The sequence below is a fragment of the Hesperophylax consimilis genome, chromosome 13 (genome assembly GCF_061612785.1).
Source record: "Hesperophylax consimilis isolate HC1 chromosome 13, BYU_Hcon_1.0, whole genome shotgun sequence".
Lineage (NCBI taxonomy): Eukaryota > Metazoa > Arthropoda > Insecta > Trichoptera > Limnephilidae > Hesperophylax > Hesperophylax consimilis.
Window position 1 is genome coordinate 33,079,907 of NC_142848.1, and position 15,677 is coordinate 33,095,583.

Sequence of the window (15,677 nt, forward strand, 5' to 3'; positions counted from 1 at the left end):
GGATGGAGGCTACTAATCCTGTAGTTATTTGGAAGGCGTCAGTTGGGACCGTAATTATGTTACGTATTATCAAATAACATATGTATGTGTATACATGAATAAATGCATGAGTTGATAAAAAAATAAATATCAGTTATTCCATGACAAAACAATTATCAATTATTCTATGGACTAGAATCGTAACCGGAATTTGTCATTAGAGTTCATTGTAGGTAAAGTACCTATTTATCGTGGAGATAATTCGAATAAGTGGGTCGGCCGAGCGGACACTTGTGACACGATAATACAAAAGGAAGAAAAAAAATATTCATTTCAAACCGGCTTTAAAATAGACAGGGCATTGACTCGAGTTGTGTTGAGGGTAGGTTGATTTATTAGGGTCTTACGGGACTGAAAGGGCAAGCGGCCTTGAAGATTAACTAGGGCGCTTGAGACAGCTGAGTCCGGAATGCGGAGGGGTGTTTACGAAGTAAATTTTGAGCAGCAATTGAAGGTCTACGACCATAGCTAAAGTCATTCAACGGGAGGATCCCAAAATCAGACGATGTCTGAGAGATAATCGAAGTAAATTTTGAGCAGCAATTGAAAGTCTACGAACATAGCTAAATCCACTTAACGGGAGGATCCCAATATCAGGCGGTGCCTGAGGGATAATTTGAATAAATGGGGCGGCAGGCATGAGAGAGGTGGAGTCCGCGGGCATGGCTAAAGGTCATAACTGAGTTGGTGATCTCTATAAATAAAATCACCAAACAAAAAAAAACCGTAATATATTATGTGCATTGTAATTATTAACGTGTATATTAGTATTTATATATCAAGCGAACTGGTTGGAATTCACAACTCCTTCTCGGCGATGTTTGGTCTGGGATGTACTGTATAAATAGTACATTGCAGATTATAAAAACAAAACAAAGTAAATTTATATATATTTCTTTATATGTACTGTCTGCAGGGGAAATGTATGTGGTCTGGTAACTATCGGGATGATACACTACGGCTACATACACGTCCTCTCAGAGGATGGGAACCAGCCTAGGAAACTGCTTTCCACAAAAACCGCAAGTATATTTTTGCATATAGAATGAAACCGGTTCGTTCTAAGTAGACGTAATTCTCGGAGGAGTTGGAATCTGGGAGCGTGAGAACTCTGTTGAGATCTGGACGTAGTATGTGACGGCCACAGGAATGGTTGACTAGGACACGGTGACTGAGGCACCAACTAGGAGATTGGGTCGAATGATCATGCCAAACCCGGATCGATACGGATCATTTTCACGTCTTGCAGGAGGTAGGAGCCAGATTTTGCTAAGCAAAGTAATATTCCGAGTTCGTCATATATGCAACAACTGAATCGTACTAACACGCTTGAAATTAGTCTCATGTTTATCCCATCTAGTAGGAGAGGACGGCAATCCAGAGGGCCCCGGAGAACAAGTTATGATTGCAATGTACTAACAAATTATGTTTGACTTCCGTTTTGTGTATTAAGGTTTTACGACAGGCTGGGAGGGCGTCTTAGGTGAACTTCTAAGGAGATCAAATTGAGAGAGATAGACAGTATGGAGAAAACGGGGGTTTTAGGTATATTGATCCAACTTCGATTCGTTAACTTTGAAATTAACATCTCTGACTCCATCCCTGTCCTAAAGAGAACTAGGGGTTACCAAACAAAGTAATTAACAACCCGATACCATAAAGCAAAAAAATCACACAACGTTTGGTGGGATTTAATTACAACTAGATACGAGAGAGTTACGTTGAAGGTCGTAACCGGCGTATTAATTAACCAAGTAGATTTGTCTTTATAGAAATGTATATATATTACTTGAGAATCTTGAGTAGCCTTCGTAGCTACCAAAGGGAGAAAGAGTTCTAAGGAGATTTTAATGTCAGTGGTCTAAGATCACTTAGGTATTAGAAAAAATTAGATTCAAAGGGTGAAAGGAAGAGTCATCTCAAACTCTGGTAAGTATTTTAGGTTAAACTCGGGAAAGTATTTTAGGTTCAACTCAGGTAAGTATTTTAGGTTCAACTCAGGTAAGTATTTTAGGTTCAAATCAGTTACGTATTTAAGGTTCAACTTAGGTAAGTATTTTTAAATACATTTATTTAAATTTACTTTTGTTTTTGGTAATGAATGAATGCAAATCTTGGAAGCGGAATTTAACCCACTTCCCGACATCCAATCTAGCTGAAACTCGGCAGATACCCTCATTGTTGATGACAATGCATTCTATCAATTTTTGGTGGCAATCACGTATACACACGCAGCCATATAAGCATTTCTCTGAAATCGGATGATATTAGAGAGTTAATATGCAATATAAATTTCAGTCCTACCCAATCGGCATCGGCGAGGTTATTAGCGCGGTTGACTCCAGTCCCTAGAGGGGAAGGTACAATCATCAGTCAAACCAAAAAATATTTAAAAAAAAAACTTTTTACGGGTTCATTTTTTCTGTATCTGTTTGAACATAATAAGATAAGGCTCAGTAAGTAACAAGTGAGTAAACCTAGTCAGTAAAATTTGACAGGTGATATTTCCCAAAAAATGGCGCAATACAAATGAAATAATTATTATTGTTATTATTTAACCACTTAATACAAAAATGAAACTAAAAACATCAGGTTATTTTATTTTTTATAAAGAGTTAACATAATTTAAAATTGACCAGTTCAAAAAAAAAACAAAACAGAAGCAATAAAAAATGTAAAAAAACTAGAGATGTGCCGATTATGACTTTCGCCGACTAGCCGACTAGCCGATTAGTCGGTTGTAATAAGACCGACTAGTCGGCTAAGCCGATTACGGTTTGAAGCAGAAGCTTTAGTCTTCTTACATCATAATTTACCTTTAATTAAAAAATATAAGTAAGTTATAAAAAATATAAGGAGATTATGATATTTTTGGCTGTCACAATTGTGACTTTGATTTGATTAGATTATGTAGGTATGGTTATAAGAAATATATTTTTTCATTTTTTTTTGTTTTTATCAAACAGTTCATGTTTAGAATTTTTGGATATATATATATATATATATATAATATATACATATATTACTGTGCATCTTGTACATACAATCTTGCTTTAATACATATAACTGAGTTTGTTAATTTAAAAAATCTACTTTTTATTTTAATAATAAGAAATACTTATAAATGTTCATTGAAGATAAGAAGATATTATGTTGTTTTTTATGTTTATTAGGATAGGTACTAATTTTGTTCAATAAATGTCATAATTATGTTTTCTTTACAAGCAAGTAATTTTAAAAACTGATTACCAAAGGAAAGATGGCTTTACATTTTTTAATGTATAAGACTGATTATAAAATAAAAAAAATAATATATAATCAAGGTTTTTATTTCATGTAGTTCCCCGCATTCATATTATTGAGAAATACATACAACGTAAGAAGCCGGATAGTCGGCGCTCTTTGCCGATTAGTCGCCGGCTAATCGACGACTACAATAGTGGCCGGATAGTCGGCTTTACCGACTAGTCGCCGACTAGTCGGAACATCTCTAAAAAAAACTTAACCATATTCAAAAAAATAAAACAAGACTAACTATAATAAAAAATAAAAACAATAAAAAAATCTGGCGAGCGCAGTTCGTTTGTTTATACAAGTCAAAAGAAACGAGCAGTGTTCGGGTTGTCGCGGTACGATACACGCGCCGTCCGCGAACACCGCTCGTTCAAAACTGTAGTGTTTGGTGTTTGCGCTCGGGTAGCTTCGGGTTCTACCGAAGATAACCGAACGCTACTAGAGGACTTGGTTTACATCGTCGGGTAGCGGGAACGCATTCTGTCGCTAGACGGCCTTAGGGCAACTTGTTACTATTATTGTCAGTTTATTATATTCCGATTAAACAACCTCCGTATATCAGTATCTACGACTATTAATAATATATATTACCAAATCCCTATCCTCGTTATAATACTGGAGATTAAGGGCCCAGTATTATATCCTGTAAACATCAATACGTTACAGTGGCGCAGCTTAAAAAGGAGTATACGGAAACAGTTTTTCGGATTGCCGGCAAGTCGGTTTATTTCACACCAGTGACTTGCGAAAAAAAATCTCCGGGATTTTATTGTCAAGGTGACAATAAATGGAGATAAACTGGGCATAATAAGGACAATTGGAAGTAAATAACGTGGCTCTGGGTAACAAAGACCAGACCAAGAATCCAGCGAAGAATCAATAATTTCGTGGTTCTGGGTAACAAAGACCAGACGAAGAATCCAGCGAAGAATAAATAACCACGTGGTCCTGGGTAACAAAGACCAGATCGGTGGCCCTGGGTAACAAAGACCAGACAAGTTTCACAGAAAAAGAAGACTTGGAATTCCGGGAAGCGGCTGGGCGCTGGACTGCATCGGCGCCGGTTCCTGGAGTCAGGTTGTCTTGTTTCTTGTTTGTTTTCTGGAAGGTGTTATTGTTGCCGGGTGGGTTTTTTTTTTTTTTTGGTTGTTGTCGTTGCAATCATGGAATCGGGCGGAATTTCCAGGTTCTCCCACGTTAATGGAGATTGGAGTCTATTCCGCTTGAGGTTAGAACAGTTCCTTCTAATTCGTGATGACATTAAAACGACTAAGTTAGATGCTTCACAGAAACGCGCTTATTTGCTGAATCTTCTGGAAGCGGAGACATTAACTCTTTTGATCAACTTATGTTTCCCTGCTAAAGTTACAGACGTAGCATTCGATCAGTTAATAGAATTAATTGAGAAACATTGTTCCAGACCGCGATCGGTATTCAAGGAACGAGAAAAATTTTATCAAGCCAAGCAATCGCATGGGGAATCGGTTAGAGATTTCGCGGTCCGTCTAAGGGGTTTATCTTCTTTTTGCGAATTTGGAACGCGCTGGCCGGAAAGCTTAGCGGATGCCTTTGCAATCGGTATTTTACCAGGCCGGGCTAAGGAGAAAATTTTTCTAGAGGGAACTAAATTAACATTTAACAAGATGGAAGAGTTAGCAATAACGGTTTCAGCTTTAGACAATCTGGTTCCGGAAATTAAATCTGAATTTTCCGCAGGGAATTCGGATGTGAATGCCATTTCGAATCGTTCAAATTCGCCCGGGAGACATTCGTCGCGTTTGGGAGAAACTCAAGGTTTTTCAAGGTTATCTCGTTCAAAGAGCCCCGAACCGAGGAATAAAAAATGTACGATTTGCGGTGAATATCATGTAGAAAAATATTGTAAATTCAAGAACGCAAAATGTTTTAATTGTCACAAGGTAGGGCATTTGAAGAAATTGTGTAGGAATAACAAGGTTAATCCGATTTTTGAACAATCCCAGAATAATAGTATTTCATACATTAATCCGTTTAGGGCTAATGTGGTAATTAACGAAGTGAAATGTGCTGCTATGATTGATTCAGGGGCAAGCATGTCGGTCATGCCGGATTTTATTTTCAATCGTTATTTTAGAAATGTAACATTGTCACCAGATAAGCGTACTTTATCAGGATACGATGGCAAACCACTTAATCTTGTAGGTAGTGCCTGTTTTACCGTAGAATACAATAATCTTAAAAATAATTTATTATTTACTGTTGTGGTTAATGGCACGGAATTGATAGTGGGTAGGGATTTTATGGAGATTTTTAATCTGAAGATAGTTCCAGTGATGAATAATTCGGTTTCATCAATCAAGGACAAAACCGAGATGATTTACAACGAGTTTCCAGAAGTTTTTTCTCCTGGGTTGGGAAAATTCAATAAACATACAGTAGGTTTCAAAGTAAACAAGGAAGTTCGTCCTGTTTTTTTTAATGCGAGGCCGGTTCCGTTCGCTATTAAAGAGAAAATCGAGAGAGAATTAGAAGCTATGGTAGCTGATGGTATCATTTCTCCGGTAACTAGCAGCGAATACGCGTCCCCCATTGTTCCGGTAATTAAAAAGAACGGGAATGTTAGAATTTGCGTGGACTATAAGAGATCTTTAAATCTCATGTCGGATTTGGAAAGGTATCCACTCCCCTCCATAAAGGAGGTGGTTCACAAAGTTAGTTTTGGTAAAGTGTTCGCTAAACTAGATTTATCACAGGCTTACTCACAGTTAGAATTAGCTGACTTTTGCAAAAAGTATACTACAATAAATACTCATCTAGGATTATTTCAATATAATAGACTGGTTTTTGGGTTTAAGTCAGCGCCAGCGATCTTCGCTAGGACTATGGCAAGTTGTCTTCAGGGGTTAAAGGGAGTTGCGTTCTATTTGGACGATATCATCATTTCGGGAGTCAACGAATTGGATTTAATGAATAATATCCGGACAGTCTGCGCTCGTTTACGAGAGTGCGGGTTGAAGGTCAACACGGATAAATGCGAATTTTTTGTGGGATCGATTGAATTTTTGGGGTATGTAATATCAGGGAACGGAATCCAACCACAGCCAAACAAGCTTGAAGCTATAAAAAACGCTCCGTATCCTACGGACGTACATAAATTGAAAAGTTTATTGGGTTTCCTAAATTTCTACCGGAATTTCATTCCTAGGATGTCATCGATACTGGAACCCTTACACAACCTTTTGAAAAAAGAGGTAGAGTGGAATTATTCAAAAGACTGCAAAATAGCAGTCGATACCATTAAAGAATTGATGGGGAACGATACGATTCTCACAAATTATTTTCCGGACTTACCTGTAAAACTGTTTACGGACGCAAGTACATCCGGATTGGGTGCATGCTTGGTACATGTATTTAAGGACGGTACAATGCGTCCAATCGAGTTTGCTTCGCGTAGTTTAACAAGCGCTGAAAGGAAATATAGTATTTTGGATCTCGAGGCTCTGGCAATTGTATTCGGGTTAAATAAATTCTTCCAGTACCTGTTTGGAAGGGAGTTCACATTGTGCGTTGATAATATGCCATTACTAAGAATTTTAGGGGAGCATAAAAATATTCCGGTTCTTGCGGCAAACCGTTTACAGAGATATGGTATCATTCTGGCAGGGTTTTCTTACAAAACGGAATTTGTGAAATCGTGTAATAACCAGGCAGATTTCCTATCTCGGTTACCGCTGAAGGACACTGTTGAGGATTTTAATGACGATTTCGGGTCTGATTTTGTTTGTTTTATTGAAAATTGTGAACATGTAAATTTTCAAGCAGTTGTGGTAGCCACCGCAGCGGACAGCGAATTACAGCTGGTATTTAGGTATTTGCGGCAGGGCTGGCCCAAACGAGTAAATCGTGACAGCAGTATATGGAAATACTGGCTAAAAAGGAACGAACTGTCTATCGTAGAAGATTGTTTGTTTTATACCTTTTTCTCTCCAAAAGCAAGTGTTAGATTTATTACACAGGTCACATCTTGGTATTGTTAAAATGAAGGGAATAGCGAGAGCATATTTTTGGTGGACAGCTCTGAACAAAGACTTGGAGGAAGTCGTTCAATCATGTTCAGATTGTGCATTGTCAAAACAGTCACCACCGAAAAGTCAATTGACGGTTTGGCCAAATCCAGGTAAAGCTTGGAGTAGGGTACACGTAGATTACTGTGGGCCTTTAGCGGGGAAGATGTTCCTTGTGGTGTGTGACTCATTCTCGAAATGGTTGGACTGTATTGAAGTACAGAAGGCAGATTCAACTCATACGATTTTGGAATTGAGGAAAATTTTTTCTAATTTTGGCAACCCTGAGTTAATTGTGTCTGACAATGGCTCAGTTTTTACAAGTGAGGAATTTAGAGGGTTCTTAAAGGAGAACAATATTAAACTTATGACTTCTCCTGTGAAACACCCCCAGTCAAACGGATTGGCGGAAAACGCTGTTAAAACTTCGAAAACGTTCCTCAAGAAACTGTTAGTAAACGGTAAATTCCCACTAAATTTTAATGTCAAGTTAAAATTTAGTGGGAATATTAAATTTTTTTAATGGACTATAGAAATTCTTTGCATTGCTCGACAGGTATTGAACCAGCGGTACTGTTATTAGGAAGGAGGCTGCGTTCTACTTTCGACAATTTAATTCCAGTGAAAAATGGTGATGAGTTTTCGGAAAAAGTCAAGCAAGCAAACGTTAACATTTCTAAAGCTCAATCTGATCAGGTTAAGTTTTACAAAGGGGTTAAAACCAGGGTTTTTAAAGTTGGACAAAAGTGTTTAACAAAAGATTATCGTCAGGATAATAAAGTAGTTTGGGCTAAGGGAGTAGTCTCTAGAAAGCTAGGCAAGAAAGTTTATATTATTAAGATAGGGAACACAGATGTGACATGGAAGAGACATGTCGACCAAATGAGGGAAATTTCAGTGAGCTGGAAGGAAGATGGCAATAGTGCACAGCATCCCGCGTCTGAAATATCGAGGAATGAGCCTCATGAGTTAGAGACTTCAACCTTGTTGCGTGGATTCACTGGTTTTCCTCCTGATTTCAGGTTGGCGGCAGAGGAGGTGGTGTCGGAGCAGACACAGGCCCGGCAACAGAGACCATGGTCGGGGAGATTGCGGCCAAGACGCGAGACACCCACATCTTCCAGAGGAAACGGGGCAACTTGACCCAAGCACCGCGGTTGTTAGTCTTAGGATTATTTGTTAGCAAATGTAATAACTTCAATTGTTGTAATAACTGCATAGCGCAGCTCTGTTAGAAATCTCTGTGGATCTCTGCACAATTGATTTAATCGTGTTTTGTGCTTAATATTTTAAATTTCTAAGTTGTCTATCTTTTAAAATCATTGTTAAAACCAAATGTAATATAAAATGAATATCTATGTTGTGATTTATATATGTAAAATATTTATGTTGGTTTGTAAGTGGCTTCAGAGTTGAAGGAGGGAAGGTGTAGTGTTTGGTGTTTGCGCTCGGGTAGCTTCGGGTTCTACCGAAGATAACCGAACGCTACTAGAGGCCTTGGTTTACATCGTCGGGTAGCGGGAACGCATTCTGTCGCTAGACGGCCTTAGGGCAACTTGTTACTATTATTGTCAGTTTATTATATTCCGATTAAACAACCTCCGTATATCAGTATCTATGACTATTAATAATATATATTACCAAATCCCTATCCTCGTTATAATACTGGAGATTAAGGGCCCAGTATTATATCCTGTAAACATCAATACGTTACAAAAACCATTAAGTGGTTAGTGCTGTGCTCCAAGCTGAATAAAAACAAATACTGCTTGACACTGTTAACTTTTCAGGAAGCCAAAGGAGGAACTAACTCACATACGAATATCTGTGTTGTGAGGCTACGCGGAGATGGGGGAGAGGAAGGATGGGAGCATGTGGCTATTCACGGCTTCAAACACGGCTAAAGCCATTTCAAGCAATGTTTCGATCCTGGTCTTTCATTAGGATGATACCAAGAGTATCTACCACTCACACTATTTTACAAATCCATAGACATTTTGTGTCTACAAAATCTACATTGGCAATGTCACCAACTAGCGATGGGCACAATCGATGAATCATTGATGATTTACTAGATCTTTTTGAAAATCGAAATATTTCGATTCATTGTCATGGACATTCTGACAATCGAATCTGTCAAAAATCATCACACAGTCCGAGACAATCGTTTTGAAACGTCATTGAACAAGGAATGGATTCTGTCAAAAATCATTTGAATCCACAGCCGTCACGTCATTTTTCAGAATTAATCGATATTAAATCAGTCATGTCATTGGTCAGAATTCATCGATATCAAATCGATTCCCAAATCTGAGATACATAAAAAACATCTCGAACTCGGATTGCTTGACAAACAAGATATTATTCCCGCGGGTGCATTGTGTTACGTACTACCTAATATGATTTGATATGCATTTGGGATTACGTAATTATTGTTTGGTAATGTTAGCTATATATGTAATATTATGTAATATGTTTATATATGTAATATGTTAGCAGGAAAAAGACGGAATATTTGTATTTACCATTTGAAGACCCAAATGCTGTAACTCCTTCGATGCAATTGGATGGAGTAACATTAGCCAACTGTGACTCATTTAAGTATCTGGGCTCACTCATCCACAGAGACGGAGGATGTGCAGCGGATGTCAACCATAGTATAGGAGTGGGATGGATGAAATTTAGATCCGTAACAGGAATTTTGTGCAACACGAAAATGCCAATAAAACTTAAAGGAAAGACATACCAGACTATTGTTAGACCCGCGATAATGTATGGCTCCGAATGTTGGACTATGTACAACTCCTACTCTAGGCAACTCGAATCAGCAGAAATGCGAATGCTTAGGTGGACGGCAGGAGTATCATTAAAAGATAAAATTAAAAGCTCACGCATTCGTGGTAGCCTGGGTGTCACTGACATAAGCTAGAGGAATGACAGTTAAGATGGTATGGGCACATAAGACGGAGACCACCAGACCACACTGTGAAGCAGGCAATGTCTATAGAGCTTCAAAAACAGTCATCCAGAGGTAGACCAAAGAACTCCTGGATGACCCAATGCTCCAAAATCCTACAAAGAAACGGTCTAGATGAAAGCGACACTCAGAACCGAAGAAGCTATAACCTGAGAACGAGAAGAGCCGACCCCAACAGCCTACCTAGGCAATGAGTTGGGATAGTGCTAGGAAGAAGAAAGAAGAGATATGTAATATTAGCTGTTTAGTAATGATATTATTTAGCAACCGAAGAAGCTACAAATATGCTACAATTCATTCTATTTTTTTTACGTTGGGATTTACGACGCCATAAAAAATGGCATTCTGACTTATAATAAGTTACGAAGGTTATTAATAAAAATAAATTGATAATTTTTATGGTGCCTTTTTTGTGAAAAACCTAAAGAATCCAGGGTTGACATATTTTAAGGTTATGTATGTAATTTTTGTAAGAAAACCCAAACAGCCCGATATATTAACTTTATATTTGGTTTTCGTTTAGTGTCCAGGTTTTTATGTCCGTGGAGATGAAATATTGTATTATTTCTTCTATCGAAGAATAACTTCACGGAAGTATAAGCATTCAAATTCGTAGTCAAAGAAAATGGGCATAAAGAGTGAACAATAAAAACATCATTGCCAGTATGAAAACATTGGTTTTGCCCATTTATTGTAAATTGATTGAAGTACTTACCTACCGAAATGTTGCCAAACGAATGTACCATATTTCTACACCCTCCCCCCCAAAAACAAAAAAACGCAGCCTCTGTCCGCAGCTACTGCCCCCCTAAACTCCGAGCGATTAAATTGGTTAGATCAAAATATTTGAATCATCTAAATGTTTCGATCGTGCCCATCACTACTACCGACTGCAAAGTTTAGTGTGTCAAGTAGTATATTGTATTACATACCATGTAGAAATCTATTTCAGTCATTACTACGAGGCCATTTTTGTCTCCAGAAAATAGTCTCATCCCGTTTTTGGACCATTCGATGTAGGTTATCTCTGCCTGGTGGAGGTCTCCCACAGTGTATCTGAAAGAACAAACATAGATTTGTTTTAATATTATTTGAATTTCAACACTGTTTTTATTTTCAAAATAATTAGGGCCAGTTGTTTCGGAAAAACTGAACAATTGTTCAGATTCCCAAGTTCTATTCGAATGTAAGAAAATCTTGACTTCGATTTTATTCAAATACAAATTGGGTTGTTTCAACTACAAAAAAGCTTCCATTATATTTGAATAGTCTGTTTCAGTGTTCCTCGACATATTGGGCAATTATTTCAGAGAATTCGTTTTTAGGCCGCAACACTTACAAATTGTCTATGGAATGTGGGCAGGCAAAGGCCCTTCATCTGTCAGATTTCTTTGCTCGTACATTGTGCGTAGCGTGTTTTTACAGAATAAATAATAGTACAGTTTTTATTCGTATTCAGTTAATTACGTATTTAGTAAAGTTAATATGGTAACATGCAATCGTATTACTGATTTATTCTATCTTTTTCCAGGATGGGAAGTTCTTCATAAACATAACCTAAAAGCCACTGAGGAAAAAATGGTGCTCAAATGACACCAGAATCATGGAAACACATAGGAAATGAATATAATGCCCAGGGAAACTATAGTTAAACCAAACTATATGACTGTCAAACATTTAAACGCTGTTCATGTAGATAAAACGTTGTGCGAGGTTGGTTACAATTGATATATACCTGATATTTCTAATGCTTTATTGAATTTCTCTAACATTATTAATGATGAACGCCCTGTGAATAACTTTACTGAGAGCACCATACTGTCAGTTTCTTGTTATTATCTGATATAATTCTTAATTTTGTCTGTTTTATTTATCATGTACCATGTATATTATATCATTAATACTTGTTTTAGCGTCATCGCAGTCCAAGAGATAAAAGAAATACATATATCATGTACTGGAGGAATGCAACTGAGTTTATTATATTATGACATGTCTGTGTTTTGGATGGTGGCTGTTCCTATGCAGAAACCAAATTATCTCCATGTGTCCAAATTAACTCTCCAATTAAACGTTCAAGGGAAATGAACAAAACGGTTTACGTTAGCAAGAACCGTAGTATTATTTACTGTTGATTTGATATAAGTGGTATATTATTTTGATATTCACTCTTAATGTATTATGGTAGATTAGGTGCGGCAAATCTGCCCACATACAACTGTATATAAAACATATTGTACATATGTTACTGTGCAATAATCGACAGATGGGTTAGATTATAGTGGTTATAATCTAGGCAGGTATGTGCCTATGTAAATTAACGCTCCGTTCGCTGAACCAAAAAGATAGGTATTCGCAAATGTGACTTACAGAAGAGTTGGTTGTGATGTTCGATGATATGGTTCTTTTGGCAACGCTCGTATGGTGGAGGAATTCACAGGCACTCGTATAAGATTGAATTAATTATAACTTCGGCTAAAACTCGAATTGACACATCGGTTGTTTTCTCGGTACGGTGTTTTCGTCAACTGTCATTAGATGACGTTTTCGCTACGGCACGGGCGGCTTGATTCAACTCAAAGCAACACTGCGCAGATTCAAACCAGTAAAATTTAAATCCTAGCCTCCTTATTGGTTGGAGCAGAAAAAGCGTTAAAACAATTCAGCATCACGAAACAGTTACTTATAATTTACAACGAGGAAGTTTTACCCCTATAAATAAATAAGCATTTGAAATTTGTGAACTCGTCAAACGGATTTGGAAATGTATTTATATATTTATAAGACTTAGAAATATTCTTAGACTGGAAAACCTAAAAAGAGTGTACTATGCGATTGTTCAATCTATATTACAATATGGTATTATTGGTTGGGGAGGAACATATAATAAAATTTTGAACCCACTTAAAGTAGTTCAAAGATTGGTAATCAAAGTAATTTTGAAAAAACCATCAAAATTTTCTACCGAAATTCTTTTTACAATTTTCAAAGTACCCACAGTAGACAAAATGTATCAAAAATATTCAATACTTCAAATTTACAAAGAAATGCAGTCAAATACTCATAACTTGCAATTCAATACATCAGCAAGATACCAGAAAACTATTAAAATCCCAAAATTTAACACTAAGCTCATTCAAAATACCTATCTTTATCTAGGCATAATTTATTTTAATAACCTTCCATTAAATTTAAAAAATATCGAAAATATTCAGGAATTTCACCTTAAATTAAAAAATTACCTTTAACTATTATAAGTCCAAAATATGTTTACTACTTACATCTAGAAGTAATATTGTTTAAATCTTGTGTTGTTTCTTTATAAATTATTTACCTTAATACTAACATGTACATAATTGAACTAGAATTCCCTCACCAAACACAAGAGCATTGTCTCTTTATGGTGAGGAAAGGCTACTTTAATTTCTATTGTTTTATATCTTTTTTTATCCTGTATACTTATCTATGTAAAAATATATTTTTTTCAAATATTAAATATAAAAATAAAAATTGTATAACATGGTTTCATTTTATTTCTTATGTAAACAAAGTTGAAATATTTTATTATAGTTGTAGGCTTTTTATTATAATATATATTTTTTTATTGATACATCAGAATAACTTTTTTATAAAGTATGATTTGGTTATGTGAGCCTCACTGGGTGCTCAACACGTGCTGAGGCCCCCATTTCATTATTAATATTATGTATTTGTAAATTTTATACAGCCATGACTAGTAGGTAATGAAGCTTTGAGATTGCTTCACAACACATATTTTATACCTGATGTTAAAGAAATTTGTTTATAACTGTCTTCTAAAAATTTTAATGCCAGTTACAGGTTTGTGCCAATTATGCAACGTCCCAAACTATGCAACATTCATACGTGAGGGTTTAACTAGTCTGTTCAAAGGCCAGACTTGGCCGACCTTAGCGGTACGATTGTCCCTCGTGCAGATATCAGCTTAGTATGATGGTGCCAGTCCGTTCAGTGCTTTATTCTGTATTTATAAACTGAACTCTTTCTGTGACTCAAAGCCAGTGTAGGAAATCATGTAGAAAGGTAGGGTATATCCTGAACATCCCTTGGACACTATATAATATGTATTTAAATATTTATTAGGCAGACTAGCCCACAAACGTTTTACTAAAATATCGTTGGAAGACATTTTATGGATTGTTTTTATAGTATAAAACCATCCCGTCGTTCCGCAGGAGTAGGCAGAGAGGACGGACTGCCAAACAAGTCGGTCTTGGCTCCTTGCCTCATTCATACTCATACATCGTCTCGTACAATTCTGTTATTCCGACTCTTGACAAAGCCCGACTCAAGTATCTGGCTCATTTGATGGAAAATGTCATGAAGAAAGTTTGTTAAATTATCGAAAATTGTTCGACAAGCGAAAGAAACTTGTACTTTTTCAATGTTTTTACCAGTTTTTTCATCATTTTCAATCACTGAAACCAACGATACAAAAACGAATATCGACAATATTATGTGTAGAAAAGGTATCTAAACTTCTTCCCACAAAACCGTTAACTTCATAAATTTTAATCGTTGGGTTTTCTTTGCGTTATTTCCCAAAATAGTCAGGTCCTTATCACCAGTAATCGGTACATTGTAGTACATACAATCTGTCGGATCGCAATTGTGACGTTTGCGCATTCTTCATTCTTAAAAAAAATGGATTATCGCCAATCGTTAACCGGCCGATTTTGGGTGATCACATTTTCATGAATATTTCGTTGAATTTTCTCTTGATGGACGATGAAACAACCCAATTTATGGAAAATTGAGTTGATTAACGATGTGATGACTTTTCCAAAACAACTGGCCCTTATTTATTTATTTATTTATTATTGGATAATTTGTATAGCGCCGCTTTTGTGAGATATCACCTCAGGGGCGCTTTACAGTTGATGCAGGTATTACAGAAAATATAAATATTACAAAAATAGAGTGAAGTTAAGTTAAGTAAAATGAAGTAAAGGAACAGGTGACACGAAGATAGAAGATGGAGACTCTGCAGCAAGAATCCCAGGTGGTGAAGAAACTGGTCCAGCTGCTGCAGCGAAAGAGTCCACCGCGTCCGCCAACAGTGCCAGCACGAGGTTCGTCATCCGTCCAGGTATGTGTCTGCTGCTAATAAAGCGCTGACACACTATCCTCTCACAGATACCAGACCTTGGCAGCACCGCTGTGACGTTCTACGAAGATAGAAGATGGAGACTCTGCAGCAAGAATCCTAAGTGGTGAAGGAACTGGACCAGCTGCTGCAGTAAGAGAGTCCACCGCGTCCAACAACAGCGTCCAGGTATGTATGT

At 36.9% G+C, this 15,677-nt stretch overlaps 1 protein-coding gene across 1 annotated transcript in view; it reads right to left on the reverse strand.

Moving 5' to 3' along the window:
* Positions 1-15,677, reverse strand: part of LOC149418841 (WD repeat-containing protein CG11141) — a 42,993-nt gene that overhangs the window by 23,907 nt on the left and 3,409 nt on the right. The window contains exon 3 of the mRNA XM_089639034.1: positions 11,286-11,409. Coding sequence (XP_089495160.1) covers positions 11,286-11,409 — 124 coding nt within the window. The remainder of the gene's footprint in view (positions 1-11,285; positions 11,410-15,677) is intronic.